We start from the raw sequence: 24,940 nt of genomic DNA, 5'->3' as shown, positions 1-24,940 counted from the left end.
GGGGAGGGGAGCCGATTCATTTCTCCGGGGCCCGCATTGGTAAGGAATTTTTTTTCGAAAAATTAGATGGTAAGAAAAAGTGAGAAAGAATAATATAATTCGAAAAGTCCAAACCATTCAATCTGAGCATCCTATATTTATACCCGTTACTCGTAGAGTAAAAGGCTATATTGTATTCGTGCAAAAGTATGTAACAGCTAGAAGGAAGCGTTTCCGACCCTATAAAGTATATATATTCTTTTTCAGGATCACTAGCCGAGTCGATCTAGCCATGTCCGTCTGTCCGTCCGTCCGTCTGTCCGTCTGTCTGTCTGTCCGTATGAACGCTGAGATCTCGGAAACTATAAAAGCTAGAAGATTGGCATTTTGCATGTAGATTTTAGGAGTTCCTACGCAGCGCAAGTTTGTATCAAAATGGTGCCACGCCCCCTCTGACGCCCACAAGCCACAAGCTGTGGCCACAGTTTTGATGCTATTATGAAAATTTTAATTGATATGTATTTGTTTCGTCAATACCTATCGATTGGCCTAATAAAAGTTTGCCACGCCCACTCTAACGCCCAAAAACCCATTAAACGCTTAAGTCTGTCTAGCGCCTACATTTCCGCCTTTCATGGCGCCATCTAACGGATGATTTTAGAACAGCTGGCCAAGGTGCTCAACAGAGTTAACGTTAATTCTTGATAAGGATTTCTATTAAAGGAAACGGAGTAACGGGTATCTAATAGTCGAGGCACTCGACTATAGCGTTCTCTCTTGTTTTTTATTTTGATGTATCGATTGAAACAATTTCTGATTTTTTTAGAAAATCAACTATAAAATTACATGTCCCGGGGCTCTCGACGGCCCTGGTTTAGAATACGGGCATAACACATCCACCAAAACATTTAGCCATTGCCATGGTTATCTTGAAACTGAATTTTTAAGTTGCGGTGTTCTCTTTTTAATTCTTGCAATTAAAATGTATTTCAAATATATATGTTTTTTTCAGTATCACACTTATAAGGTTCCGAATTCTGTACCTGTTAATATATTGTCTGGACCTCGAATTCTTAAGAACTTACGAGACCATTTTTTTTACCAACATGTTACATTTTTTATGTAAGTCTAAAACATTATTTTCTAAATCGTAAAAAAAAATTCTGTCGAGCTATATTGAAAAACAACCTGAAATAGAAAAAAGACTTTAGGAACACTTTTATCCAGATAGCTTTAAAACTCAAGTTTGCCTAGAAAATGACTTAGTCAACCGGCTCGCGATTTTGAAGAAATATATGATTTATGTATATGATCGAAAATGTCTTCTTTACTTAGTCGCCACCTTCTGACTGAAAATAAAATATACTAGGATGTTTTTTAAACATTTTTTTAAACTGTAGAGCGTATTTTAAAATTTTTTTTTATCAATAATTTCCTTTTATTTACAGTTTTTTAGGACTCCACCGATATTGACCATGACTGACATTTTCGAAAAAAACCCAAGATGTCGGCCAATACCACAAAGAAAAAAATTGTTCCTTGATAGATCGCGTTTTCTTTAAAATTATATTTCATGGGGGTAAACTTTGGTCAACAAACTATTGAGGATAATTAAATCGATTTGTCGATTTGAGGGCACTAAAGTAGTGGGTGGAATGAATTCTAATAACTTTTGATCTTTAATTAAGATTTTTAAGAAAAATAACATAGTGGCGCCCAAAGACTTATTAAACCATTCTTTTTTTGCTCATAAGACTTCTTGGTCACGGCAAAATTAGTATTTTGACCAATGAATACAACTAATAATCGGAAGTGTATTCAATCTTTGGCTTGTCAAAGACAACTTAATATCTCGTTTATTTCTTCCATTGGTCTGTAATTTTAGTGGCTAGTTCGGTCTCAACACAGTAGCCGAACCCAAGTGCCAGTTAATGAAAGACGTAAGGCGATAATACCCGTACTAAAACTGGATTACTATAGGAGCCGTGTTCTGTTCAATTGCGATAATTGGCATGACCATGCGGTCTCAGCCGTCAACTGTGGCCAATAGTCCAAGTAAAAAGCGACGAACGGACTTTCTGATTACGTTTCCATACTTGTCCTAATTCGAGGTCCATGTACCGCAATGACTGGTGATGTTTGGCCACTGGGCCTCTGAAACTTTGGGAAGTCATGAATACAGTTTCCAAACTGGCGATCTCCGGACTAACAGTTCGAAGTCACCGGAAAAGAGAAGCCAATTTAGGTTTGTGAAATGAAGAACACGCAGTTTTATGTGGGAAGACGGTCTTTTGGGGCTGTCATCGAAATATTTACGGCTCTTGGCCAGTCTTTCCCATCGCGCATGATTGGCAATTTATCATTCCGCAATGTTTCGCTGGGTGCATTGGTCCGTTGCCAGGCTTTGTCGTCATCTTTCCCTCAAAACAGTCGCCCTTTTCCGAGCTGACGTCAGTTATGGTCTTTTGAACCGACTTTGCAATGCTTCAGTTGGCAGGTGTTATTTAACATTTTTACTCATGATATAACTGAATTAACTGCTAAATGCAAAGACAACTAAAAAGCAATTCAACGCTCTTGAAATCGAGGGCCAAAAAAGAGTGGCCAGCAGAAACAATAGCATAGTGCACATATGAAAATCAACGTCTTAAGTTAGTTGACTTACTAACTTGAGCAAAGCTTTTTAATACTGGACAAAAGCTCAGATGAGGGGTACACCAAGCGTGCTTTACTATCAGAAGCGACACCCAAAAACGAAATACACAGAATAAATTCCTAACCCGTTACCGCACAGTGTCCTAACTCATGCAACAGGTAGAAGAAAAGGTTTCAGAACCTTTACAGAGTATGTCTATATATATTCTTTATAAGCCTCAACAGCCAAGTCTTGTGATGCAAATCGAATAAGTTTTAAAAGAGTTCAAATAATACACCGTTATACTATTTATAAAATAGTGTGTATCTCAAAATGTACCATATTTTTCTATTTCGTTTTAACTTAAGGTGAGCACAGGAAATTTTAAAATTGTATATCAATATGATGGATTTCCAATAATTTTCAGCTAAGATACAGTAAATCAATTACAAAAATAACTGAAATCACATATTTTAAAACACGTTCGGGGAATAGCATTGACACCAACTTGTTTGTTGTGCATTAAGATACATACAACTGCGGGCAAGATAATAGTAATATTTTAATTGCTCACTTAAAGAGAAAAGAGAAATGTTATTAGGCAACTTTACGAAAACTTTTTTTTTTTTTTTTAAGTTAATATCAAATTAATACCGTTGAAAAATAGTGATATATGTTGTACTACATTTATAAATTCTTTTAATTTAATGAAATTTAAAAAATTACTTTGGACACTTATCTTGAACTTTACTAACCATCTATAGAAAGACTAAATACAGATGAAATTAATTTCTTGTGCCGAGGTCTCCATATCTCGAACTTGGTTTTTTGGTTCGCGTTAGGAAGTGCAAATTCAAAATTAAAAAAAAATTGTGATCCTGTACAAAGTTCAAATTACAAATACTTGTAGTAATATTAATTTACATTTAGAGTATTAACATAGAGTATTAACATTGCTTATTGGATACAAGTTTTATTTAGTAAAGGACGCTTTTCATATAAGAAAAAGCTTTGAGCCACCTGGCTATAATACCCAGTACGAGAACACACATTTGTGTTCAGTGCACTCACGGTCTGAGCCTGAGATGGATGTGTGTGTGAGAGCGGGGTGATCGCGAGTGCCAGGTGTGCCAGTGTGTGTGTGTTCGCTGTATTCAGGTATTCAGGTATATGCGAGCGGTTTCTGCGTTTCTGAGTTTTCTGTTTTCCGTTTTGCTGTCTTCTGTTTTTTGTTTTTGTTCGAGCGATCTACGAGAGCATGAATAAGTGGGAATGGATCGCTTAAAGCGCTCGATCGTCGGCGTGCCAGTGAGTATTATTTTTAGTTTGTTTTCGCCTCTTGGTGCGTACAGTTGCAGTGGGCAGCGGCGGGCTCCAATCCGATTTACAGTTCCGTTCCGTTCAGTTCGATTTTGTTTTGATTTCGCTATTGCTGCTCTCCGTTCTTTTCGGTCTGCCGTGGACCCCGCTTTCCCCGCCATCACCGCCTCCACCTCCACTCCAATCCATCCAAGCGATCCGACTTTCGTTTTTTGTGACCATCGGGTTGGTACCAGTTGCTCTGCTCTTTATAGAGTTGTAAAGTTTTGGCCTGGCATGGCATATTCACACAACAAAACAAAAATGCGCTGCTCACTTGTGTGCCCACGAGGCCGTCTCTCTAAATAGATCAAAAGAAGAGTTTGGCAATCGGAGGTTCGATTGTACAACAGCTAAAATATTAGTATTTACACCACCGAGCGGAAGCCTGTTCAGCGGCCCATAACAGAACCCACCGTTTCAAAATTCCATCGGCTGACAAACCCAAAGGCGAGTTGGCCGTTCTCTGGAATTCGTGAATAACTATTTTCCCCTGCTCGGCGAGAGCTGACTTAGACGCCCTGTGCTGGAGCATCAATGATGCCAACGACCTATTTTAAAACCGGAAAAATACACGAAACCGGAAAAAAGCACTAATCTAAGGAAAGGTTTCGGCGCCGGTCCTTCTCTTGAATAGCCTTTCTCCTTAATGTCCGAATTGTTTTCGTTCTGACTTTGGTTTAGTACCATACCGAGCTCAGATACAATATATAAAAAGTTAATAGTGTGTTAGACAAGGTAGAGTTTACATCTCGGTTTAGCACAAAAGCGTACAAAACAACAAATTATGATACCTTCATTCTTAATAATTTAATAATTTATAAGAAATAAGCACCTCCCAAAAAACCAAGTTGCAATTTAAATTATAAAGAAAGTCTTACCAAATTTGTTTATAACGATTAGATTTAAAGGTTATTTACACACATATACACATATTGTAAGACAACGAAGTTAGATTCTCCCAATGTTGGAACGCTCGATCCAATGACAGCTTTCAAATTAGAAACCGATTGCGGAAATCGCATAAAACTATTATATCTAGGGTAATAAAGTTAATGCAGCTAAATGACAAAGTTCCGAGTTACATACATTTAAACTACATGTACATGTAATAGGAAGTGGCATGTTGTGAAAGTTTTAGCCAGACGTAGAGAAAATGACCTTGCTTATATCGAATCGGCAGGGGATGCTGATAAATGCTACACGTATATACTTTATAGGGTCGAAAATGTCCCCTTCAAGATTTTTCTACACACTAGTACGTTCAAATAAAAGTAAAGTTTGAGCTAAAACAAAACAACCATTACACACCTATTTGCTTATTCAAAATGTCAGTGCACATATAATGCACTGAACACCTGGAATCTCATTGTCAATTCATTCGACGACTTGTTTTTCGTTTCAGCGTTTCATGAGGCCGAGGGGAATATGTCCGTTGCACCTGGAGCGGTGCTTTCGCCTGGTATAATCTCAGTTCGGGAATGCCCCTCTAGCCGGGCCACGCCCACCAGGCAGCCATGCCAGTGCAGCCAGTCCAGCCAGTCCGTCCCGTGAGCACCTACGACAACTTGGGCGTCTGCCAGCCGAGATCCCCGGGCGGCGGGATGAGTGAGCCGGAGATGGAGATGGAGCCGGAGATGGAACTCAGTGGCAGCCACAACGGCACCAGCCACAGCATTGCCGCTGTGAAGGCGGCCCTGAACGACGCCAAGTCCAAGTTCTTCGGGATCAACAACTATGAGTCACAGTCTCAAGTGCCGGCGGTCCAGCCGGAGCCGAAGTACCAGAATGTGCCGCAGCGGGACGAACCTCCGGCAGTGGCTGCTCCAGAGCCATCGCCTCCGTCGGCTCCTTCCGGGGATCTGGCCATTGGAGCTGGAACAGGGAACAGGGCACTGCGGTATGCGACCACCTACGAACAGATTCCCCTCAGCGACTTGGAAACTCCGCAGTCGTCGCAGGTGGGTGAGCTAATCGCTGGCCTGCGCCGAAAATCACTAATTGTGTCTCCCGAAAAGGCCGTCTACATGAGCACCACCGTTCCGCAAAACATGAAAGGCATGAAGATCGCCGGACGACATACGCCAACCCGGAACAGCCTGAGGCACAGTCGGATGATCGTTGTCAATCACAAGAACCACGACAGTACGTTTCCTCAATCTCTTATTTAGACATTCTGCGTGGGCGTCCACACAGTCATCTTTAGTTGGGAACAAACGTGCTTGAACTTTGGCTCAAACTTAAGCCACAAATAACTTATATCAAGGGGGTTATTTTCTTAAACTGTACTCTTTATACAAACTCAAAGAATAATCGCTGAGCTTAAAGTTATGAGACAACAGAAACATAAAATAATAAAATGTGATATTCCTTTTCGATAGAAGATAGAGTACACACCAATTCTTTACACATGCTAAAAAGAGACACCATTTCCCAAAACAAAAATATAGGCTTATAACCAATAAATCAATCAATCATTGCTATAATTGTTTAGAGTTTTGAAGACCGTATGTTCTTTATGAATTCCTCGCACAGCTTAAATAACACTGATTAACACCCTTCATGTTGAATTTTATTTATGTAAGAATACATTCCTTATATAATATATTTGTGGGCTAAATAAAAATCTAATCCTGAAAATGCTTAATTACGCAAGGATTTCATGAAAAATGCTTGAACCTTATTAAAAGATAAATTAGAAATTGAAATGAGATCCCTTTCGAGTTTCCGTAGATTTTAACGAGTTGTGTTAAACGCAATTATAAGGTCAAAAGTGCATTTGAAAATGCTCAAAAATATTTTTAAAAAAAATGATCCAAATCTTGACATAATTTAAAATTTTAATCAATCTTCTAGAAATGTATAATTTGAGTTATGTGCAAAAAATTACAAATTTTGTAACACAGTGTAATTGGTCATTTGTGAAGGTTAATTACTTTACTTTCAGTTTGATTGTGATAAGCTATTACTGACAACAAAATTTATTCAAAGCGACAAATACAGTCTGTACGCAAATTTGAAATCATCAAAACTATAATACCCTTTGCAAGGGTACAAAACATATATGAATGTTATTAACTATCAATATCACTGTTCGATTTTCTTTGTGCAGGTCTCCAAGCCACCTACATACGGAATCTAAATATTTCGCGACAACTCCTAATTATGCAATTAGCTGTTGGATTGCTGATCGTGGGTCTTGCCGCTTGGATACTTATTCTGGCGCCGAGCGCATCAATACTGATCAATCCGTATCTGAGTGGTCTGTCGGTAAGTTAATAAGTAAAGTCTTTTATGTGGACATGGATGTTACACACTTGTATTTGGGAGAAGGCTTAGGAGGAGTCTTAAAACTTTGTCAGGCTTTGCCTGTACCCACTTCTAATAATACTTTTTGTAAGGATAAGCATGTTTTCATAAGTAATTTAGAGACATGAATTTAAGTGATATACAAAACATTGCTGGATTTACCTTTTCAGCTCCTGTTGGCCAGTGTGGCTGGTCTCATCCTGCTGCGAAGGGGCCACAAGTCGGACCACAGACCCCCGAACAGCTGCTACAAGGTCCTGCTGGCCGAGTCCTACGTGTTCACCGCCCTGGCCCTGATCTTCTGCTGCCTGGCACTCGTCTGCGCAGCCATCGAGTTCGCGGAGCTGGCCTCCTCTGCGGATGGAGGGTGCGGACCCACGTCCAGCTCGCTGCTGAGCTACCACAACTGCACCTGCCTTTCGGCGGACGAGGGTGTGGCCTCCTCCGAAGCCCCACCTCCACTTGCACCTCTCCAGGAGCCACCGCAGTACGTTTTACAATCCAAACATTTTGTTCCCACGCTAAAGCATCCGTTTCAGGAGCGCCGGATGTGGACAGATCCGGGCCGAATGGAAGTATCTGCTGGCCTTCTCCATGGCGCTGAACACTCTGGGCATTGTTGCAACATTCTTATACATAACGCTATTTATTTGTTGCCACCGCAACAGGGAACATTTTTACACGTCTGTGTAGGGGAGTTTACACCTAGGCTATCACTTTACTTTTATATATTACTTAAATTATTTTGGTAACTGATAAACAATTTAAAATAAATAATTTATTTATAATAACACCATCTCAATCTGCATATAACGTGTAAGACATGGAACTAACGACGTTGACAAAAATATATGGTGCTTTACCTATAGTTGCTTATATAGCCAATATAATAAATAAAACCACTTTCCAAAAAAATATTAAACAGATTCTTATGAAACCTAAACAAAGTTCCTTACAAACAAATTACAAATTGAACACTTACACAAACCATAAAGAAATTTGTTGTAAAGTTCGTGGAAAAAATTGAATGGCATATTAACTTCTTAACAATTCGTAATGTGTTTCAAATATCTTTGAGCTGTGGCCGTTTAATTGGACGGGTTTTCCGTGGAAACCCTGCAGAAAATCGAATGCTATTCTTATTGACATGTATTTTCTTTTTTAAAAACCAAAACAGTCAGCTGTTCTTTTAGAAAATACGTAATACTTTATATAACACTATATATGGAACTATTTTAGATCTAATTTGAAACGTTTTGTGTATCTACCAGAGTTGCGCATAATCATTTACATTGTTTTTTAAATATAAATAATAAAAGTAATGCAAATAAAAATTAAATTAAAAAATCAACTTCTATAAAAAAATATTTCATTAGATTTAAAAAAAGTAATGCTAATAAAATACTATTCTATTGCATTGCCAAAAAGTAATGCCACTTCATTAGCACTAATTTTCTCAATGCTAAAAATGCTTTTAAAGCTTTACTTTTTTATTTCTAATGAAATAACAAATGCATTACGAAACTATTTTATTAGTCAGAACTGGCCAAACTGTGAATGGTAAAAAATTTGTGAGGTTTTATAACTCAAATATTTTTTTGTAATCGCATTAATAAGCTTAATCAAAGTTCAAGAACAAACATTCGACCAGACTGTTAAAGGTATAATTTATGAGGTTGTTTATTGGTGCATACCCAAAAATGTCATTTATTCAGCCTTTTTAAAATCCACTAACTCCCCCTGGCTTCCGAAAATCGGAGTTCACCCAGATTGTGCCATTCTGTTGAGCGATGCCGCAGATGACGGAGCCGCGGTTTTCATATCGCTCACACCGGTGTCCCCTGTCCTGCAAGCTCTCCACGTGGCTTTGGAGCAGTCCATACTCGTAGAGGAGCACGTTGGGCAGCATTTGGTGATGGATGCGGCTGGCATCGATGGCGGCCTTAATGTGCGCGTTCTGCCAAAGGATTCGGACGAGGAGCGGGAAGAGGGAGGAGATTATTTTGGTGCCGCCAGCAGCACCCACAACCAATCGAACTTCGCCAGAGGAGCGGCTTGTGACTATGACCGGACTCATCGAGGACATGGGACGGGCGGATGGAGATACACCATTTGTGCCAGGGACGAATGGCAAGTCAAAGTAGTTTTTAAGCTGCTCAATGGAGAAGTCCGACATGGCGTTATTAAAGATCACACCAGTGCGCCTCCCTGTGCGTCCACTACCGAAACTATAAGGAAAATGGGATTGATTTACAAATATCTATTAAATATAGGACGGAGGTGCTCACTAGAAATTGATGGAGCTGGTGACTGAAACGGCATCGTTCCCAAGCAGTACTGAGGTGTGGGCAGTGCCGTGCTCATCGCGTATTTGTATCCCCGACGCAGCTCCGTACCGCTCAGATCTGTTGAAGGTCTGGGAGTCATTAATTAGCTTGGCTATGGAGTTCGCGAATTCGTGGCTGGTGAGACTCGCCAGAAGCTGTTTGAGAAATTAAAGAAAGCGGTAGGTATATAAAATGTTATGGTTCATAAAGTCCAATCCTTCAGTAAAGGGACAACAATTTAAAAAAAAGTATACTAAATACATTCTTTGCAAGTAACAGGTGGAATTAGCCATACAATTACAAATTGGTTTCGGTAAAAAGGCGACTAAATAGGGATCGACGTTAGTTGTGTGTATATTAACGCAATCACAGTAAAGTGTATTACTTATACGTACTGTTGGCTTTTATCTATGTGTCGGAAACTTAACATTGTTCACCTGCATTCGAAGCTACAACGTATTTAAAAATCCAAGTCTCTTAAGTATTATTCTAGGACTCGAAACCAAAATTAAATCGGCCATAACATGAATTGGCGAGTCTCTTAACGCAAATATTTCCTTTCACTTTTGAAAACAAGAATATGGATTCAGAAATACCTTAATGTAACCTTAAAAAGGTTACCCTAATATACATAAGTATGTTAGGTGCGTTGTTCTCTTCCTAAGTATTATGAACTAAAGTTTATAAAAACCCAATCGAAAATTGTTTTTGTTGGTTAGGATGTAATGATAAAGCGAGTTTCGGTTTTCGATTCCGAACTATGAGATTACTTTTTCGGAAACCACTTACAAAGTCCATGGATTCGAAAGAGAAAGACGACTGAAAGGGAGGCAAAGATCGTGCTCACCTCTTCGTTGGCGGCTTCGTCCAGCTGCCAGCGCTTGACAAAGCCAAACTTCATGGCCTCAACCATCAGATGAATCTCCCGGACACCCATGGTTCGCGCTCGTGAGAAGTCTGCTCGGAACTTCCGCAGAATGTTCATTATGAAGCCCAGGACGAGGCCACTTCCTGGTGGAGGGGTCAGGTGAAGATCATACTCGTCGAGCGGCATCACAACCGCCTTGCTCAACTTGGCATGGGCTCGGTTGAGGTCTTCCCTGTCGATGGCACTGCCAGCGTCCCTTAAATCGGCCAGCAGGTCATCAGCAATCGATCCCGTGTAGAAACTGAGGGGTCCTTCCCTGGCCAACCGATCATAGGTGGTGCACAATTGCGCCGATGGCCGGATGAGGTGGCCCAGAGGCCAGAACTGCCCGGAATGGGGGTCAATGAACATCCGCCGCAGCCCGGGATCGCCCCTGATCATGTCCTGGTTCAGGACAAGGGCATCGTACTGATGCTTGTACAGCGGGTAGCCACGGCGACACAGCTTTAGCGTGGGCAGCACCAGTTCCTGCCAGGGCAGCCGCCCGAATCTCTGGTGAGCCACGGCGTATCCGGCCAGTTCGGCGGGCACGGCGATGGACCAGCCGGACCGCTTGAACTCCTGCTCATCCCGAAAGGACGACAAGTTCTCCGCCCGCAGTGCGAGTGGAGCTATTTCTCGGGCCAGAATGCTGTAGGACTGGCGCTCCTTGTGCAGGTAGACGTTCATCACCATGCCGCCGCCAATGCCCATGCTCTGCATACCGATGAGCCCGTTGCAGATCAGGGCAGCCAGGGCTCCGTCCACGGCACTGCCCCCCTTTTCCAGGACTTCCCTGGCCAACTGGCTGCACACATCGCTGTCGGAGCAAATGGCCGCTCGGGAGAATTGGTGCAGCGGCGAATTAGAGGGCGGCAGTGGATCCTCTGGGTTTGGTGGCCTCCTAGACACTTTTTGTGGACCTCAGAATTTTAAATTATTATGGGTAATTATCCTTCTTCTCTAAGCACACTCACTATTTTTTCCCGGAAGCCGGTACAAATAAACAGCCACCAGGATGACAATCACCACAGGTACTAAGCTATTCACGCCTATCCTCAAGTACATCTCGAGCAATTATGTTTTATCTGATTTCAACCCATCATCAAAGGAGAAGGCCCAAAGGAAATATCCTTTTCATTTAAAAAAACAGCTGACTAGCTGTGAGACCGTAGTGTTAGGCTTGCAGAAATACCGAATTCAGCGCGGGATTAATTACCTTTTCAAATCGGCACAAGCCTATGGGGAAATTGTGGATTGGAGGGATTTTAAATATGGGGGATGTTTTCATTTTATTATTTTCTCGACAACTAATCAACAAAATTCAAAAATGTAAAGAAAGAAAAGAAGTAACGATATATGTAAATTAGTTTGTGTATATACAAGGATATTTTTGAGAAATGGCCTCCCTAACCTTGGTAATTTTTTCCACTCACAGAGAGTACCCCAAATTGAATATGAAATATCCTACTGTTTTCAAAAAAATCGCCGAGCATATCTGCAGATTTTTGCCAGCCTGCAGAAAACATAAGAACAGCTAATGCCCAAGATTGTCTAAGTAGTAACAAATCAACTTCATTAAATATAAATATATTTGTTTTTGGTTTTATTATAATTTCATATTTGTTTACGTTTTCGTAGTGAATTGCACCGAAAAAACATCGCATAACTATCGCATCAAAAAGTCCGTCAAATTTGGATGGGGAACTTACTGGGACTTTTCGGAACGGCAAAACCTTATGGACCATCCGTTCAACGGATGCTGGATGGATCTCTGTGGGAAGACGTTATTACTCGGTAACACCATAACACTGCAGTGTGTACGGACCTAATTAACTATTACTTCTTTAATACTTATCGATACACAGTGCTGAAGGCAACGTATCGAATATCGGGCTATCAACTTTGCAACAGGTAGTTGTCCCGCCCTGGCGTGTGGTCAGTTGATAAAGTCTTCTCGGCGTTACAAAATATACGGAGAGTGCCGTCGTCGCGTTTTCAGATACTTAAAGTAATTAAAAGTAATAAGATTTAACTTTTTTTTTGTGTTCGCTAAGCTCAGTTTTCTGTTGTTATTGGAGTTATACAAACCAGACGGACCTTAAATGTGCATCCATAAATTTAATATAATTTCCAAGCATATTTTCATATTCGTGTGCCTATGTGTGTATCTACTAAGCCATACATATCGTACGACTAACAGCAATAGAAACACTCGGTTGGTATCTTCAGATACAATTGTGTCTTAAAATGCACCTATACATGCACGCACCGGCACTGACACGTGTTCATGTGCTGCATCTGTGTGCGCTAGGTCCATCTGTTGATTTGCAACCTTGCAATAAATAATTACCGTTGTCGGTCTAATAAGAGCAAATACATTGGCATGTAAATAAGTATGTATACTTGGGTCATACTTGAAAAACCAAACCTTTTCAGACTCAAATGTTGAAAACAGCTTTTAAAAGGTAACAAGCGATACAAAACACTGGGTTCATTCGGAAATTAAAAGAAAAAAACAACTTAAAATTTAATAATACATTTATGTAAATGGAATTTTTTCTAATAAGCTCTTTATTTCCTTCTGCGCAACCACGTCACAGCAAGTCGCACCTCTCACGCAACCTCATTGCGTTGATGGGAGTAACGTCTCGTCATCGTCGGTTCAAAAGCGCTATCTTAACCCAGCCTTAAAATTAGAGTTAGTCAATTTTCGGTGGATGGTTGCTGTTACTGCTTGTGAGGAAATATTCAATTCGCATCATAACTTATAAGTGCTTTTTGGCAAAATTTCTTTGTTGTTCTCAAGAGATTAGCTTATCAGTCCGAAATTCGTCCGGTCTTACGTCCAAGCATCAAGGCACAAAGCGTGCATTTTTTGAGGTCGAAGTACCCGAAACAATACAAGCCAATAGATTTTTCGATCTAAATAGGCTATAAAGTTATGTGTTTTAAAAGCGACTTTCAGTTTCGATGTTTCATATGTCTGCAGTTTCCACCAATGCGTTGTTATTAGATCATAAAACTTATTGTTCAATGATGTCAAAAAATGTAGCAAATGGATTGTGTTACGCAAATGACAAAAGTAAAATTAGTTATTATACTGATTGGCATCAGAATCCTTAACGGATTAAAAAAATTTCCTTACAAACACTAAAGAATATAGCAACTACTTTTTCATGTTACGAAATAAAAAATCAAAATAACAAATTAACATTGTTATCGTATCAGGGAAATATACATAAAATTAAATAAAAATTAAATGGACTTTTGCAGAACAAAATAAATATTAAATACATTTTAATGTAATTTTTTTGAAATATATACAATTCGCAAAGAATTACTATAAATGCATGACTCAGTAAATACACAGTGCCATTTATGTATGTACGCATCATGTGGAAACTTTGTTGGCGTGGGTTTCAGTTTAAGATGAATCACCTTAAAGGGAGCTGAATTTTGTTGCAGTATTCAGTACACAATCTGAAATAAAGTGCATATCCATTGTTGTAGCTTTTGCAAATTGGTTTATATTCAGTCCGAGTATTGAGATTGTGAAATAATCTTAAGCATGACTTCCATTTCAAAAGCTGCGTGTGGTTTTTCTTATCAGTAAGTTTTTATTCGCTGCATGAAGTATATTGTTTGCTTTTAGAAATGATGCTTTTCTGTCTTGTTAATACTTTTTCAACTAAGTTCAACATCTATACCTACGGTTGTATTCAAGTTTTTAGGGAGGGCCTTAAATGTCAACTGTTCGTGTCATTAGTTTAAACTCAAAGTTCTTTAAATCTTTGCAAACATCTTTTTAAGCTCTGGAGCACAGTCCGTTTTTTTTGTTATCCCCATTAGGTCGGTGGCGTCTATGTGTCTGGAGCAAAAAAACAAAAAAATACAGCAAACACATTAATGTTTCACGCATGACCCGCAAATATAACCCAAAGGATACATAATGTAATTAAAAAATATTTGGGTAAAGGGGGAAAGAGGATTAAAGTAAAGAAATTAAGTATTTTTTAGACGGTTTCCAATTTTAAGTGGCTTTCGGGAGAAACAAAAAGTTTTGTAAAAAGTAATTAGAACCTATTTTAGTTCCAACAGAAATTATTAATAAGGGCCAGTCCCATAACTCAAAACCAGTTTGGTTACATACATATGTTCGTATGGTTGTGTACCCCATTATATCACATACGGGGTTGACAGCGAAATCGGTTTAGTTGATATTTGGTAGGAAATTCCATATGACGTACATACAAATTTCAAATGAGAGAGAGCTTGTAATGTAAAATGTTTTAACAAATAAAGAACAAATAGTTAACAAATTTGAGCTTATTGTTGTGTGTGTTTTGGTTTTTTAAATAGATTCATAAGTCATTTGGCAACGGTTCCCGGTACTTTAAAAGTATTTAATACCAAAACTTATGACATGAAACAAAACCACTCTTTAAAGAGGTAAAAGAGTCGTGACGTCTAAATAAATACACTTTCAAATATTTTCTCATTTGGAACGCTGCAATAAAAATCCCATTGTAGGCATGTCTTATCGAAGCGAGATAAATGTTTCGCCGAAATTTTTTGCAAAAATGATTATTGTTAATTCTCCGATATATTTATTTGATGATTAGTCGGCCATATGACATTCTATATATTTCATTTTTATAAAATGAAAATCGCATTTTTACTTTATCTCGGAGTTAATCCCTATTTGTTAAAAACAACCCAGTTATAATTTATTTTTTCGAAATTTAGTACCTGACTTATTTAAAAGCCTTAAAAGCATCATTTCTAAAAGCAAACAATGTACTTCATGCAGCGAATAAAAGCATACTGATAAGAAAAACCACACGCAGCTTTTGAAGTGGAAGTCATGCTTAAGATTATTTCACAATCTCAATACTCGGACTGAATATAAACCAATTTGCAAAAGCTACAACAATGCATATGCACTTTATTTCAGATTGTGTACTGAATACTGCAAACAAAATTCTGCTCCCTTTAAGGTGATTCATCTTAAACTTAAACCCACGCCAACAAAGTTTCCACATGATGCGTACATACATAAATGGCACTGTGTATTTACTGAGTCATGCATTTATAGTAATTCTTTGCGAATTGTATATATTTAAAAAAAATTACATTAATATGTATTTAATATTTATTTTGTTCTGTCAAAAGTCCATAAAGAAAATTACAAAAATAATTCGTAATAAATAATGAACCATCTACCGAAAAATTGACTAACTCAAATTTTAAGGCTGGGTTAAGATAGCGCTTTTGAACCGACGATGACGAGACGTTACTCCCATCAACGCAATGAGGTTGCGTGAGAGGTGCGACTTGCCGTGACGTGGTTGCACAGAATAAAGGGCTTATTAGAAAATATTCCATTTACATAAGTGTATTATTATATTTTATGTTGTTTTTTCGCTTGTTACCTTTTAAAAGCTGTTGACAACATATGAGTTTGAAAAAGTTTGGTTTTTCAAGTATGACCCAAGTATACATACTTATTTACATGCCAATGTATTTGCTCTTATTAGACCGACATCGGCAATTTCACAACGGTAATTATTTATTGCAAGGTTGCAAATCAACAGATGGACCTAGCGCACACAGATGCAGCACATGAACACGTGTCAGTGCCGGTGCGTGCATGTGTAGGTGCATTTTAAGATACAATTGTATCTGAAGATACCAACCGAGTGTTTCTATTGCTGTTAGTCGTACGATATGTATTGCTTAGTAGATACACACATAGGCACACGAATATGAAAATATGCTTGGAGCTATGGGTTTGGGATTTATCATTATTTTATAAGTTATTAAGAAACTAAAGGGTTAATTATGGCGTCAATACATACTCAAATGTTCATATATTTGAGGGATCTAAAACCCGATTGTTTGTCGAAATGTGCCATCATTTGTAGGCATATTTATTTTGAAATAAGTATGCTGAGTAACGGGTATCTTATAGTCGAGGCTCTCGACTATAACGCTTCTCCTTGTTTTTATTTACACTGTTATAAGATGAATTCGAGCAGCTCTTGCGTAGTTAAATAATAATTCCCGGTCATAGTAGCCACACACTTTATATTTCCCTTCTACAACCTATTAGCATTAATCTTTGCCGCAATGTATGTATTTTCAGTAGATCCAAATATATGTACAGGTGTAAGTTAGCTAAATAAGAATGGAGTTGATAACAACTGGTTAAATACTACAATTTAGCATTGCACATATGTATGTAAATATTTATTTTAAATAAAACCCACTTGTTCCTATTTTGCTTTTTCCAGTACTGAATCTCAATCACCGGAAACCCCCCACAGAATAGAATCTCCCTCATAATGTATCCCTTCGTAAGTTTAAAATTCTTCCTTTAGTTTTAAAAGCATCAATCATCATCTTTAACAAGGTTTTAATTTAATAAAAAGTCCATATTTTAAAAGTTTATTAGTATTGAAACCTGTTCTCATAATTCGTGTTTGTTTTATGAGATTTTATAAAACTTTCGATTTAAATTATAAGGATTAGCGTATATGTTATAGCTCAGAAATTGATTTTTTTTGGGTTATGTTAAAAAAGGTATTACCACCATTTTCTTAGTTTTCACTAAGTGTTTCTTAAAGCCATTATTTTCCTGAAAGATTTTTAATTTTTGAATGTAAAATAAATTGTCGTGAGCCCCGTGATTATTAAGCTCAATAGAGTCAATTTGAATTGTACATTTTTTGACTTTTATAGGGTTCCGGAATGCCATCGCACCCCCCACCTCCACTAACGAACCACCACGAGCGCCCTTTGGAGCTGGTTGGGTGCCACCGATGCAGCAGAACTCGCCATACCCGCCACCCCCCCAGCCACACCCCCACTCTCACCCACCGTCCCAAATGCACCACCACCACCACCAGCAGCAGTATCCCGGCCAGCACGGCAGCGGTGCTCCCTACCCACCAATGGCAGCACCCTACCAGGCCGCCCCGTCCTACCCCCCTTACCCCACCTCGAGTCCGTACCCGGCTCAGTTCGCGCCCCAAGGGCATCACCAGCAGCAGCCAGTGTCGAACAGCCCCTATCCCACGGATCGCGGATTCACCCCAGCTGCCACATACGATGCGGGCTACGGCTACGGAAACGGACAAGGACATGGACAAGCACATGGACATGGACAAGGGCATGGACAAGGGCATGGACAAGGGCATGGACAAGGGCATGGACATGGACAAGGACATGGACATGGACAGGGTTATGGGCATGGACAGGGGCACGGGCACGGGAATGGTCAGGGGCACGCGCATCGGTCACTCACAGCTCACAGAGAGGTTGGTCATCACTCCGACCGCACTCCCACATCCCCAGTAGATCCCTCCTCCCGGGTGGTCTTGAAACTGAATTCACTCATTCGCCATCATACGAACCACCTGACCCGGGCTCATTCTGATCCACGCTCTACGCTTGACTTTTCCAGGGAACTCCCACTGTGGTGCCCGCGCAGGGCTTCGATCCCGTCAAGGATGCGCACGACTTGCGCAAGGCCATGAGGGGCTTCGGCACGGACGAGGACGCCCTGATCAACATTATCTGCCGGCGGTCGAACGAGCAGCGCCAGGAGATCCAGCGCCAGTACAAGACGCACTTCGGCAAGGACCTCATCGAGGACATCAAGTCCGAGACGAGCGGCAACTTCGAGAGGCTGCTGGTCGGCCTGCTGCGCCCCATCGTGGACTACTACTGCGCCGAGCTGAACGATGCCATGGCCGGCATTGGCACCGACGAGGAGGTCCTCATCGAGATCCTCTGCACACTGTCCAACATGGAGATCTACACGATCAAAAACCAGTACTTACGACGTGAGTTGCGCCACCCGATTTTCCCCTGCAGATGCTCACTCACTTTCACTTCCAAATCGCTCAGTGTACGGCGCCCACCTGGAGTCCGAGCTGAAGTCGGAGACCTCGGGCAACTTCAAGCGGCTGCTCACCTCCTTGTGCACGGCGGCGCGGGACGAGAGCGGAAGCGTGGACCCCAACGCGGCCAAGAACGACGCCAGGGAGCTGCTGAAGGCTGGCGAGCTGCGCGTCGGCACCGACGAGAGCATGTTCAACATGATACTCTGCCAGAGGAACTACCAGCAGTTGAAGATGGTAATAGTCCCTTCTTAGCACTCATGGCAATGAAGGAAGCAGCAAAACATCAATTAAATATAGACCCAGTTAGGACTTCGCTTAGGAATATTTTAAGTTAGAACCTCTCTTAAGCGCGAGACATGTACAAGTTAGTTTTGAAAACAAGTGTACTAAAGTTTTCACTATTTATTCAAACTTCTTACTAACCATGACGCCTGCAACTTCTCATTTCTGTTCACATATACTAGAAGTACAACTTTTTTGGAAAACATCGTTATTTTTAGGAAAATTTAGCCAAATTTGTAAGTGGTTACGAAGCTTGCTAGAAATAAGAATGCTATAAGTAACAAGCAAGTTACGTGTTAAAATTCAAATTGGCACCAGCTCTTATCATGTAAAAACGTTCAACCAATAATGGCAAAATTTGTTAGATTTGTAATTGATATGCACAAAATGTAGAATTTTCAAAAACGACATAGGCTATATCATATTATTTTTTATAATTTAAGTCCAATCAAAATTTGATTCGATCAGCCGTTCAAATTATGTTCTTGCACACAATCAGATGCCTACGGATGAATGCCTAAAATAGTAGGTGAATAATGACTTGTTACGGTAAAAAAAAATAGTTACAAATAGTACATTGTACAAAGATACAAATCTTCCACTTTACATAGAAAGTTAAATTATTGACTGACATTATCAAAAACGTGCAAACAAAATCTGTTAGCCTTCCATCTTTTGAGAATCAATCAAATTAAAAAATCAATTTATCGAGGCGATTTTATGTTTAAGCTATTTCCGAAATTTTAGTTAATTTTGCCAAAGACAGAAGAACAAACCCTAAAAGCCAATATATCCGTAAAAATCAAATCATTTCTAATGAGGTATAACATTGAAAACCGAGCTAAGCCAGAAAACCTATTCGACTTTACCAACCGCATTATCTTTTGCAGATATTCCAAGAGTATGAGGGCATGACTGGCCACTCGCTGGAGAAAGCCATCAAGAAGGAGTTTTCTGGCGACGTTATGGAGGGCCTGATTGCCATCTACAGGTGTGTCACCAACAAAGCCGAGTACTTCGCTTCGCGCTTGCACAAGTCCATGGCTGGAATCGGCACCAACGACACCCAGTTGATCCGTGTCATCATCACTCGGTCCGAGGTAATGAAATGTTTATTCCGCCCCAATTGACCTTAGCTAAGGTTCTGGTATTCTGATTTCCAGATCGATTTGACGGACATCAAGGTGGCCTTTGAACGTCTGTACGGCAAGTCCTTAAAGAGCTGGATCAAGGTATGCAAGTGAAGCGATTTCCTCCTCGGATAGCAATAATGTCTAACTTATTTTCCAGGGCGACACTTCGGGCCACTACAAGCATGCTCTTTACGCCCTGGTGGGTGAACAGCGCTCATCCTAGGATTTTTCATATTTACTATTCAAACCAAATCGAAATTGAAATCAATTATTCGAATTCCTATGTATTCGAACATTCACGTACATACAACATACACGCCAAGGGAGCCTAACAATTATGACCCACTTTGTAGACTTTTGGTGCTCACAAACTTTACCTGAATGGGCCTCTCCAGCCCATGACCTCTCGACAATTTGATACCTCTTACATATAGCAAGTGTTGTATTTGACTTATTAAAAGACCTTTGTATTTAAACGCGCTTGGAAAGACAAACACTATTGAAGTTCCTCTCGTTTCACTTGCTACTGGTTTGAGAAAACAATGATTTGCTAATGTTTTATTAAGTGGCCACAAAACTGTTGCAATAAAAACTAGGCAGTAAATTAGACTTAGCTTTCTACCTACCGACTTCGTCTCAAGAGTGCCTCAATGTAACTTTATTGCCTACTTCAAAGCATTTAAAACTGCAAACATACACTGAAATATATTCTTATTGAACCGAATCGATTTGTATTCACTTATACACTATACATACTCGAGTTTGTGAGCAAGTGTTTAACTTCTAGTTCGCTCTCAACTGAATAAATTATTATATATGTGTGCATTAGATCTGTTGTCAAGTTTTTCATTTCGGTATTGGGTTCCATGTTCTAGCTATTTGAATGTTCTACAAGAAGAGCTAAAACAATGAGAATTACTTCAGAACTCGAACCTCGATGAACATCGAATCGTTGCGGAGATAGTTTCGGCTGGTGATGACCTTGTGGGGTATATGAAAGTACTGGTTGCTCTGGATGAAGTCGTCGCTCTTCTTGCGCACGAAGATGGTTTTGATATAGTCCTCGGCCTCCGCCGCATTTGAGTTCTGATCGCGGATAATGATCTCGGCCTGCAGACGACAGGGCCAGGCCAAAAGCGGGTCGTACTCCCCGGACAAGACGTTGAGGCAGGCGATCATGTTGCGCCCCTTCCAGGTGCCCTTGCCGTTCAAGTATATATCCAGCTGTCGAGGGGAGATTCGATTGTCCAGATGGAATGTCTATACGGGAGATGTTGCCCAACTTACCCGAAGAGCATAGCTGAATGCCTTGTTGGAGAACATCGCGCTGTGCAGGATGGTGTCGTACTGCTTCGACTCGTCCAGTTTCTTCGAGTAGTCCTTGATGCGCCAGATCAAGTGCCCTGCAAAACCATGGACCAATTAAAAAATAGGTTTATTACTTTTACTATGTTAGCATATAAATGACTGCCTTTTATACGTATTAAAGCATTTTTTTAAAATTAATTTAATAAACCTTTTTTAAATACGAATTTTATATTTATATATTCTTTTTTAATTTTTTCGCTTCTCTTGGAGTTTAACTAAAAGTTTGTTTATAGGCCTTCCTATAAAGTTAAAGCCACAATATGGAGCTTGGTGGCGTTTGCTTTTATTTGCTCATTTTTTCACCTATATGGTTATTTTCAATTATGTACAAATAAAATTTATACAGCAAAATTTGTGAGTCAAAACATTTATATTTGGAAATATGACGTGCGTATATACGTAGTATCTGTAACTAACCAATTTTAAAATAAAAATGACTTGCGGCATTCAACAAGTACCTTAAGGAAAACATACACGTATGCGTATTTATCTACTGACAGTGAGGTCTGTTAACCTTAGCAGTTTCTGAAATAATTCTGGGACTTGGAAGATTTGTAGGCATATGACTCCATGACTATCATGTCTCTACAGAATTATAAAATTGGAGACTATACTCTGCATGCAAAGTCCCAACTCTATAGATCTTATAGTTCCCGTTATCTTAACGTTCATGCGGACAGAGGGAAAAGGCTAGATCGACTCGTCTGCTGATCCTGATCAAGAATATATTTACCCCTATATGGTATGAAACGCTATCTTCTACGATATACCCTCATTTCTCTACAAGTAACGGGTATAATAACCATATGCATCCCCTTCTCATACCCCTTATGTTCTGCACGCTAGCGATGCGCTGCTGCATGGCCATCTGGGTCTCCAGATCCGACAGGTTCTGCATGGTCTGGTGCAGAGCCCGGTCCAGTTTGTCGCACCGCTCCTCGGTCTCACACACGATGTTCTTCACATTCTTGACCTCGTAGTCCAGTGTAGCCTGCTTCGAGGTGACGTAGTCGCTATTGCCCAGCCTCGTTTTGATGTCCTCATTGATCTGCTGCAGGAATTCCTCGATCTGAAAGAACTTCTCCCTGCGGTTTGCTTCAGACATGCTCTCGAACTAATGGCAATGCTACTGATGTTCAAAACCACTCACCGGTTGAGCCTTTCGTTCTCGAAGATCAGCTCCTCCAGCTTAAGGATGTTGTCGTTAAGCTGATTCTGGTGGAAGGTCACGTCCGCTGAGAGCTGGTTTACCATCTTCTGAGCCTCGTCCAGTCTGGACTCGACTTGCTCCTTTAAGGCCTGCGGTATGGAAATATAAGAATAGCGATTTTAAGCGAGAACACAAGTTGACTTTGAAAAGCCTAAAATTAGATTCCAATGAAGTGCCCAGAAAATGTCTCAATTTATATAAAACTATATTCTACAAAAAATAAAGTTAAGCTCGGTTGAAAAAAATGGAGCAGATGTGATTTGTTCTGCTTGCTTTATAAAACCCATTACAAAAGCCTTACTAAGATTTCTTAAATTTGGACTTTGATGTAATGTAATGTAAATTAGATCTCCCAGCTTTCTCTGAATGCGAATTTAATATAGCTCTTTGGAATTATAAGATTTCTGGAGCACCCCTGAATATTTATATTTGGTCAAGTTATCTTTAGATGAGCTCAGTTCTCATAAGAGTTATTAATACTATTGTGTGTTTAGAGAAGGCGGTACAAAAATATCTGGATATATATATTCGCACCTTTTAGTTTTTAAATTATTAAGAAACGCTTAAGCCGAGTGCCAAGACTTTTAAATACCTGTTACTCTGCTTACCAACTTTAAAATACGCCCCTAACAGATGGCGCCACTTTCAATTCATGACGAACAGAAAATGAGGCGCCATCTGGCGGCAAGGTGTGTTTATCTGCAAGCGCTGACCACGTTAAACTAAATTTCTAAATATTTTATAAAACAACTGTTCGATTTGGAATTTGTTTGTATGCTGATAGATTATGACGTCATAAATGTATGCCGACCAAAAACATTTCCCTACCAAATCGCCTTCTTCAAACTGTTACATACTCTTCAACGAATTCAAAATACCCCTTACAGTAAACGAATAAGGGGTATGAGTGTGTGCTCCACAGACCCACCTGAGCGATATCGCAGCAGTACTGCAAGTCGAGCTGGCTCTGTTCGGTGGCAAAGGCCCTCTGGGAGGCCTCCGCGTCCATCAGGCGGCGGAGGTCGTCGAGTGCCTTGTCGGTGTCGCGGGTCCAGTCGTCGACGACTTGGTTCTGCTTGCGGATGTTGCCCACGTCGGTGATGAGGTGCAGGCGCTGGCGGATCTCCTCGTTGAGCACGGACCGAATGGTGCCCACGTCCTGCTCGATCACCAGGAGGCGCTGGTCGGACTGTCGGTCGAGGCGGTCCATGCTGACGCTCATTCGCTGGCCGTTGGGCCCTTGCAGATTGGTCCTGGGGCACTCCTTCAGGTGGGAGCGCATGCGGATGCGCGGGATGAAGGCCTGGCAGCCGTTGGGGCACTCCTCCAGCACCTGGCCGCAGTGGATCAAGTGTTCCTGCAGGCGCACCCAAGGGGAGTAATGTAATTGTAATCAGAGCAGACTGGAAAGTTGGGCGGGTATAACCGTGAATGTCTGGGCGTCAAACCATTCGTTGCAGAAGAGGCACGAGGACTTCTCATACTTCACTATGGTCGTCGACTTGGGCTGGCCCGGCTCTGGGCTCGGATGCTGTTCCGCTAGGTCCTTCCGCGACGACGCCTTGGTCAAAGACATGGTTGGGAGGGAGGTAAGCAAACAAAATTGAAACTTGTGATCACCGAATTCTCTGGCGCTGCGAGCACCGCCCTATGCACACTAAACTCAGCCGAAAATGATTAAGAGTTTCCTTCGGCATAGTCATACGCGGCACACAGAGGCACTGGCACATGGACGTGGGTTAGATATAGATATAGGTTTACACATGTGTTAGCATTAGGGCGTCCATGAAATCTATACGACAGCCGCGAGCTGATAGCACGCGCATCGGTATTCCGAAAAACGAGAACAGGAGAATTGTATTGACCACTAACTTGGCGAACTCTTCGTCGACCATAAAACCCAGCCACAAAAGGTCCACTAACCGCTCTCGACTTCCCAGCACTTGCCGCGAATGTCTGTGGGCCCTGTACCTGCGAAAGAGCCATATCATATCTGCCCGTGTACACACATATGCGGAATGCGAGATATCACTATCATTGGAAACGGCCCCACAATCAAAACATTCGGTATTGCCTCAGCAATGCAAATGGGAACGACGCCATCGACCAGATTACACTGCGAAGGGCGCGGCAGAGGCCGAGTCTGGTCGACACCGCGGATACCCTACATGTCCTTTTATCAGGCTTCTAAAAATGCAGCACAAGACCACGTAGGGTTGAGTTGCTATTAAACCCTAAAAATTACATTAAAGTCGAATTTCTTCAGAAAACTGGGAAGTGATGGAAAGTTTAAAGTTTCCGGTAAGTAATCAAAAGGTAAATTCGTTTTATTATCAGTAGCGGCTTATATTGGGCCAAAATGGTACGCACGTTGTTCTCCATACATACGAATACACTTCATGTTGCGTAGTTGACTAATAGGTATCTGATAGTCGGGAAGCTCAACAGCCTCACTTGCTCAGATCAAGTTGGAAAATTTGGTGGATACCTAAATCCGGCTATAAACTAAACTATAATTATA

The 24,940-nt window shown here is 40.7% G+C and overlaps 4 protein-coding genes across 6 annotated transcripts; 2 read left to right on the top strand and 2 right to left on the bottom strand.

Moving 5' to 3' along the window:
* Positions 1-3,955: 3,955 nt before the first annotated feature.
* LOC108037383 lies at positions 3,956-8,251 on the top strand. 3 transcript variants are annotated; one of them, XM_044461201.1, is made up of 6 exons: positions 3,956-4,159; positions 5,379-5,934; positions 5,992-6,118; positions 7,086-7,243; positions 7,453-7,769; positions 7,822-8,251. In XM_044461201.1, the coding sequence occupies exons 2-6, from the start codon at positions 5,491-5,493 to the stop codon at positions 7,973-7,975; spliced, it is 1,200 nt and encodes a 399-aa protein (XP_044317136.1). In that variant the 5' UTR covers positions 3,956-4,159; positions 5,379-5,490; the 3' UTR covers positions 7,976-8,251. The 3 variants fall into 3 exon arrangements, with proteins under 3 accessions (XP_044317136.1, XP_044317137.1, XP_044317138.1); XM_044461202.1 differs by having other exon boundaries at positions 3,956-4,163; XM_044461203.1 differs by lacking the exon at positions 3,956-4,159 and adding an exon at positions 4,185-4,711.
* Positions 8,252-8,350: 99 nt separating this feature from the next.
* Positions 8,351-11,685, bottom strand: LOC108037384 (glutathione hydrolase 1 proenzyme). Its single transcript, XM_044461200.1, has 4 exons — positions 11,494-11,685; positions 10,457-11,439; positions 9,571-9,764; positions 8,351-9,510 (listed from the first exon to the last, which is right to left on the bottom strand). Exons 1-4 carry the CDS (start codon positions 11,582-11,584, stop codon positions 9,003-9,005), a joined length of 1,776 nt encoding a protein of 591 aa, XP_044317135.1. The 5' UTR covers positions 11,585-11,685; the 3' UTR covers positions 8,351-9,002.
* A 745-nt stretch (positions 11,686-12,430) lies between these two features.
* Positions 12,431-20,671, top strand: LOC108039798 (annexin B11). Its single transcript, XM_044461158.1, is given in 9 exon segments — positions 12,431-12,527; positions 16,813-16,875; positions 17,261-17,285; positions 17,288-17,838; positions 17,985-18,366; positions 18,431-18,660; positions 19,599-19,808; positions 19,872-19,940; positions 19,999-20,671. Coding segments are annotated over 8 exon segments (1,545 nt in total). The 5' UTR covers positions 12,431-12,527; positions 16,813-16,863; the 3' UTR covers positions 20,065-20,671.
* On the bottom strand, positions 20,372-24,338 carry LOC108047530 (TNF receptor-associated factor 3). The gene is made up of 6 exons (XM_017127740.2): positions 23,846-24,338; positions 23,348-23,776; positions 22,360-22,508; positions 22,035-22,294; positions 21,129-21,244; positions 20,372-21,065 (listed from the first exon to the last, which is right to left on the bottom strand). Exons 1-6 carry the CDS (start codon positions 23,993-23,995, stop codon positions 20,757-20,759), a joined length of 1,413 nt encoding a protein of 470 aa, XP_016983229.2. The 5' UTR covers positions 23,996-24,338; the 3' UTR covers positions 20,372-20,756.
* Positions 24,339-24,940: the final 602 nt, after the last annotated feature.

The sequence above is a fragment of the Drosophila rhopaloa genome, unplaced genomic scaffold (assembly GCF_018152115.1).
Source record: "Drosophila rhopaloa isolate 14029-0021.01 unplaced genomic scaffold, ASM1815211v1 contig_3, whole genome shotgun sequence".
Classification (NCBI taxonomy): Eukaryota; Metazoa; Arthropoda; class Insecta; order Diptera; family Drosophilidae; genus Drosophila; species Drosophila rhopaloa.
The sequence above is the reverse complement of the archived record's forward strand: the minus strand, read 5'-3'. Positions and strand labels throughout refer to the sequence as shown.